Source organism: Oculina patagonica, chromosome 9, assembly GCF_052425735.1.
Source record: "Oculina patagonica isolate OP01 chromosome 9, crgOcupat, whole genome shotgun sequence".
NCBI classification, from domain to species: domain Eukaryota; kingdom Metazoa; phylum Cnidaria; class Anthozoa; order Scleractinia; family Oculinidae; genus Oculina; species Oculina patagonica.
This window is the reverse complement of record NC_135766.1, coordinates 20,008,070-20,014,215: the sequence shown is the minus strand read 5'-3', so window position 1 is coordinate 20,014,215 and position 6,146 is coordinate 20,008,070. Positions and strand designations below refer to the sequence as shown.

General features: G+C 38.9%; 1 protein-coding gene and 3 non-coding genes across 4 annotated transcripts; all 4 read right to left on the bottom strand.

The window, feature by feature from the left end:
* On the bottom strand, nt 1–4,614 carry LOC144666420 (large ribosomal subunit protein uL30-like). The gene is made up of 5 exons (XM_078527853.1): nt 4,586–4,614; nt 4,093–4,192; nt 2,604–2,770; nt 1,220–1,357; nt 1–379 (listed from the first exon to the last, which is right to left on the bottom strand). The coding sequence occupies exons 1-5, from the start codon at nt 4,594–4,596 to the stop codon at nt 61–63; spliced, it is 735 nt and encodes a 244-aa protein (XP_078383979.1). The 5' UTR covers nt 4,597–4,614; the 3' UTR covers nt 1–60.
* On the bottom strand, nt 815–1,055 carry LOC144667002 (small nucleolar RNA SNORA73 family). Its single transcript, XR_013573267.1, has one exon. It is a non-coding gene; the product is annotated as a small nucleolar RNA SNORA73 family (small nucleolar RNA).
* Nucleotides 1,462–1,702, bottom strand: LOC144667000 (small nucleolar RNA SNORA73 family). The gene has a single exon (XR_013573265.1). It is a non-coding gene; the product is annotated as a small nucleolar RNA SNORA73 family (small nucleolar RNA).
* Nucleotides 3,577–3,817, bottom strand: LOC144666999 (small nucleolar RNA SNORA73 family). The gene has a single exon (XR_013573264.1). It is a non-coding gene; the product is annotated as a small nucleolar RNA SNORA73 family (small nucleolar RNA).
* Nucleotides 4,615–6,146: the final 1,532 nt, after the last annotated feature.

Genomic DNA, 6,146 nt, shown 5'->3' with positions numbered 1-6,146 from the left:
TTTTTCAGAAGAGAGCAGGAAACATTGTCACTTTAATGAATTTTTATTCTATACATGGCTTTAGTTCATTTTGCGAATAAGCTGGTTGATCTTATCCTCGCGGTTTCCATGGTCACCTCCCTCACAAAAGTGCGTGGTCATCTTGCGGAATCCGCCCTTTGGAGAACTGAGCTTCAACGGCCAAAGGAAGTTGTTAGCCTCCTTGAAATGCTCGCCGACAGTGTAGATCTCATGGATGAGATCTTCTATGCAGATTATACCAAACTTGCCGAGCTGTTGCTCAATGATGGAGTTGTCTGTGATGGGGATTCGCTGTTTGTTGACCTTGCCATGGCCACGCTTGTAGATCAACTCTCGCACACTCTTCAGATTTGGGTTTCTACATGTAGATAAAACCAATTGCCATCTCTTTGAGTACTTTAAAATGTACATGAGATTTAATTCTACATGCATTTTGATTGGCTACAAAGTTCTGTTTGGCAGTGTATAAAACAAGACACAGAGAAACATTTTGCTTGGTTTGCTACACATACATGTAAATTCTGTAGTATAATGGTTATTAAGACAAAATTATGCGATACAATACTTGAGATATTTCAAAACCCTGAAACAAAGTCAAAGACCCTAACCAACATGAACGTGTAAAGCTCATGTTTCCTAAGTAAGTATATTAATTATTTTTGTGTTCTTAAATTTATGTTGGCAATACATGATTCGGTCTCATTATTTATTAAAATCACTGCATCTTAGTGGTAAAAAATTTGTACGATAACTAATATGCATGTAAGAAATTGCTTGTTGAAGAAGCAACAAAGGATGTTCATTGCATGGTTTATCCCCCCAGTAATGGCCACATAGTGACTCTGGGAAGCACAAGGAATATGCAAAGCACCACACCAAACCAGTACTCACACAGTGAGACACTGGGGGCAGTTTTGATATCCAACGACATGGCAAGGAACAGACATCATGGGTGATGTGTCTCAAGGACACTCAGCTCCTAAAAGCCATTAAGACAGAGCCAGTGAGGGCCAACCCACTGGGTGTCACGTTGGATTGGTTAATCTGTTTAAACTGAGAACAGTTTTAAGCATTATTTCATGTACAAATCTACTGAGCTTGGGTACTAAATAACTTGCTAACTCTTAAGTTTGTATTTGTCATGTCCAATTGAAATTGGGTACAGCAAATGTATCAAATTCAAATAAGTTCTACTAACCCATATGCAACATAGGGCTGAATTATTCGCAGCATGTTAACTGTGGCCTTATTCAGCTTGATGAACACACCATTGTGGATCTGCAGCAAGCGAAACAATTGAAGAATCTTCCGCACCTTTGGGCTCACACCATTGATACTAAAGGTAAAAAAGGAGCACAACTTAACACTACTGACTGTTTGGGTATTAGCATGTACTTGCAGTTGTTATCCACAAATTAAAACAAAAAAAACCATTAATAAGATTGTTCATTGCATGGTTTATCCCCCCAGTAATGGCCACATAGTGACTCTGGGAAGCACAAGGAATATGCAAAGCACTACACCAAACCAGAACTCACACAGTGAGACACTGGGGGCAGTTTTGATCTCCAACGACATGGCAAGGAACAGACATCATGGGTGATGTGTCTCAAGGACACTCAGCTCCTAAAAGCCATTTAGACAGAGCCAGTGAGGGCCAACCCACTGGGTGTCACGTTGGATCAAATAACAACTATCGCTTTCACAGTAATGTACCTAGTCTGACGCATTATAGTACTGTTCATGAACCAAACAAAATTGAAACAAAATATATTCATTTAAAAATAGAGGAGTAACCAGGCTTAAACATATTAAAAATTTAAAAACGTTCTATGGTTAAAAAGATTTTAAAGCCTTTGATGAACACACTTTGTGTTTGTCAGACTAGTAGCCAAAATCTTTTTAACCAGAATGTTTTTAAATGTTTAATATATTTTCACATAGGCAAGCAAAGAAGCAAGAAACAATCTTCTGATGCCTAACCTTGCTCAAAGAACAGTACACTAGCATCTAACTATTAACAATCCACATAAAGAAATCTACATAATTTAAGATCACCAAGAAGGACGAAATATAATCATATCAACTTAAAGTGGCTGTAACAAATTAAGGCTATATAAAAAAACAAAAAACAAAAGCAAAACAATTCATGTCCAGTTGTTCAGAACAAGCAGATTTTCTTGCTGGCCCTGTAACTTTTCATGCTCACTTGCCTGAGGGGCAAGGACTCTGGTAAGTCATCATATAGAAAGTAAACCAAGACAAACATGCAACTGCCCAGGGCAAACAAACTTTGAGACCTGCTTGTTCAATGGGCTAGCAAGAATCCAAGTTATTTCAAGGCCTGTACAGTGACATGGTCATAAAGTATTTTTTAACTACAGTCGAATCCCGATAACTCGAACCTTCAAGGGAAATCGAGAAAGGTTTGAGATAATGGGAGTTCGAGTTATCGAGGGTAAAATTAGTAAGAAAATGACCTGAAGGGGAATCGAAAAAGGTTCGAGTTAGCAGGAGTTCGAGTTAGTGAGGGTTCCGAGTTATCGGGATTCAACTGTATTATAAATCTTACAAATCCATACCCTCTGATGCGAATAACAAAAGCAAGCTTGGCTTCAGCAGGGACATAGAAGTTGGCGTGCTTTCGTGCCATACGCTTCATCCTGATCTCATCTCTCTCTTGCTGGCGGTATTCCTTCACATATTTTTCTGCCCTTTTAAAGATTTCCTTGCGCTTCTCTCTTCTCACCTTAAAAAATAGATCGAAGATTTACGTTTGATTTTGAAAACTGCAGTAATGACAGGAAGAATTTAGTGCCTGATCATTCCAATAAAGGCTATTATTGAGCAAGACTTTCACACGTGGGGTTATTCATTTCTTATGTTGAACAAGGTGATTCAGACCCTAAGTCTGGATAAAACACCAAAGTGTGGCCCTTGATGGTAGTGCTTAAAGGGGTAGTATCAAAGCGATTTTGATGTATTTGTGGCCATAACCGAGCTAAAATTATGACTAAACAGTTTTGCTCATTTGAGAGATGCGCCTAGAACACCAAGGTGAAGATATTAAGTGAATTATTTAAAGGAGAGCAAAGTGTAATTAGTTTGTAACGATTTATACAAGACATAAGGGCAGAGTTTGAAAAAGTCTGCCAGACGTTTTCAATTTTTGAGTGAAATCTCATGCCTGTATAATTCATGATAATATTTCTTTTGTTACTTTAGTGGACTGTTATGGACATTTTTAACAAAGCTAGACCATCATTTTTATTTGTAAATATTTCTTTTGACTTTTCAAAGTGATGCAAATGATACTGCCCCTTTAAGAGAATTTTAATTTTAAACCTAGGAGCTCTTGTAATTAAGGGTGAGCTGCGGAACAACAACAAACCAATGACTAAACATGTACATGTAGTTAATTTATTTTGTGTTCTCAAATTTCTGTCATGAATACATGCTTTAGTTTCATTATTGGTTAAAATCAATGCACTTCAGTGGTTGAAATTATATGAGAAAATGTGCATGTAAGAATTTACTTGTGGAAAAAGCTACAAAGGATGTTCATTGCATGGTTTATCCCCCCAGTAATGGCCACATAGTGACTCTGGGAAGCACAAGGAATATACAAAGCACTACACCAAACCAGTACTCACAAAGTGAGACACTGGGGGCAGTTTTGATCTCCAACGACATGGCAAGGAACAGACATCATGGGTGTTGTGTCTCAAGGACACTCAGCTCCTAAAAGCCATTAGGACAGAGCCAGTGAGGGCCAACCCACTGGGTGTCACGTTGGATTGGTAAATCTGTTTAAACTGATAACAGTTTTAAACATAATTACATGTATAAATCTACTTATGAAGGACAAGCTAGATAACTTGCTAACTCATAATTATGCATTTATCATGTCCAATTAAAATAAGGTACAGCAAATGTATCAAAATCAAACAAGTTCTACTAACCCATATGCAACATGGGGCTGAATTATTCGCAGCATGTTAATCGTGGCCTTATTTAGCTTTCATACATCTTACGTTTGTGTTTACGCTTAAAATAATCAGCTTGACTGACCTTTTTCTGCGCGAGCTGTGCTTTAGCCCTTGTGGCCTTCAACTGTTCTAAACTCTTCCTCTTTTTGAGGAGAGTTTCGGGGACACGTGGAACCTTTTCTCTGCGGAATAAAAACAGCAAACGAACTCAAGATACATAAACTTCATAGATTTTATATCAAAAAACAATTAAATCACCACGAAATTTGTTCTTAACTAACACTGTCGGGAAAAGGTAGGCCAACAAAGAATACTATGATGATAAACACTCAACCCGGCTCTCACAAAATGTTGAATTATTTTTGCTCGCGTCGAACGTCTCAAGGTTCTTGAGATTCAACATGACAAAATCTAAACTTACTTTGATACGACTTAAATTCGTTCGCCAGGGAAAATAATTGTATGAAAACAAAAAGGAATAATGCAAAATCATTATTCCGCTACAGTTAAAATTACAGAACTCTTTATTTCGTCCGGATGGAACGGATGGATACTGCTCTCTACAACTCACTAACCTATCGGCCATTGCTTCCCCAGGAAAGAGAAAGAGCGTGCTGGGAAATTTTCGCTTGGTAGCCGAGCCTCCATAGCTATCTATGTGGTGTAAACAGATTTAACGTGTCAAGCGTCCAATTTTCAAGCCCATTCACCGGGTCACCGACAGAGGTGAATAATTGTTTTAGGGGACATGGGGGAAAACCTGAACACCGCAACACAGCAAAAATAATACATAAACACCCAGGCCTGATAACACCGCATCACTGCAAGAAAATTTGATGAAACACCGTCACCGCAATATAATCAAGTTACTTACTAGTAATACGTGACTCGCAGGGCCTCGCGAAGCTCTGGGTTGGGGAGGTGGCGGGGGTGGGGGGGGGGGGGGTGGTGTTATAAATAAGGAGTGGATTATTTGAAGTTGAACATTGTACATATTCAATTTTCCACAGTAGGCAGGAAGATATATTTGTTAAAAATTAGTAACGGGCATGGCCGCGACACCCTCGTTCCCAGGGTCTACTCCGCTTTGAAGATGGCGGCTCTTTCAGGTTCGTAAATGTTTCGTTTCCCATCGCCCGACCGACCCATTTTTTTCGAAAAGTAAAAAAAAGAAAAAAAAATTCCAGATTCACTAGTTAAAGAAGCAAGTACTTCAATTTACAAGCACACGATCTTGTTTTATTAACAACGATTGGTATATGATGTCTTTGTCTTTAATAAACATCGATACTACGTTATTTAAAGACTGTTTAGACATTTATATAAGGAATAACGAACGAAAAGACCACGTTTTCGAGTTGACTCACAGGCTTCCCAAGCTCAAAAGTCGTCTTTTTGATTGTTTTTTTGGAGCCCTTCGGGCGGCTGACGCTACACTAAGTGGTGTATGCGACAGCTTGTGTATATAGAGAAATGTATGGGAAAATCACGGATTCCCTAAAATGGGGTAAATAACTATCTATTTTGAAATAAAGTTAACCTACCTCTAATTTGTCGCTTACTTGTGTCTTGTGCCGAATTTGAAGCCATTCCGACGCCGTTGTCTCCCCTTCTTTTTAGAAGGGGAGACAACGACTTCGAATAACTTCGCTAAATGTCGTCGGAATGGCTTCAAATTCGGCACAAGACACAAGTAAGCGACACATTAGAGGTAGGTAAACTTTATTTCAAAATAGATAGTTATTTACCCGATTTTAGAGAATCCGTGATTTTCCCATACATTCCTCTATATACACAAGCTGTCGCATACACCACGTATGTAGAGTCAGCCGCCCGAAGGGCTCCAAAAAAACAATCAAAAAGACGACTTTTGAGCTTGGGAAGCCTGTGGTTGACTTTGTAATCAGGCTTTCTTACTTAGCAGCCCGGCCTTCTCTGGAACCAAGTGTTTTTTTTTTTTTTTTTTTTTTTTTGCCCGACCGACCGACCCATCATCACAAAAGACGGGGCGATGGAAAACGAAACATTTTATTGGGATGGCCTAGCCTGAATAGGCATTGAGGGAGTATTATGTGGAAATCAGTGTTACTTTAATCCGAAAAGAAAAACGATAAAAATGAAAGGCTCAGGATTCGA

Coding starts and splice junctions, on each gene's coding strand:
- LOC144666420 (XM_078527853.1), bottom strand. Junction 2,771..4,092: donor CACAGCTCGCGCAGAAAAAG/GTCAGTCAAGCT, acceptor CTATTTTTTAAG/GTGAGAAGAGAGAAGCGCAA. Junction 1,358..2,603: donor TTTGTTATTCGCATCAGAGG/GTATGGATTTGT, acceptor TTTTACCTTTAG/TATCAATGGTGTGAGCCCAA.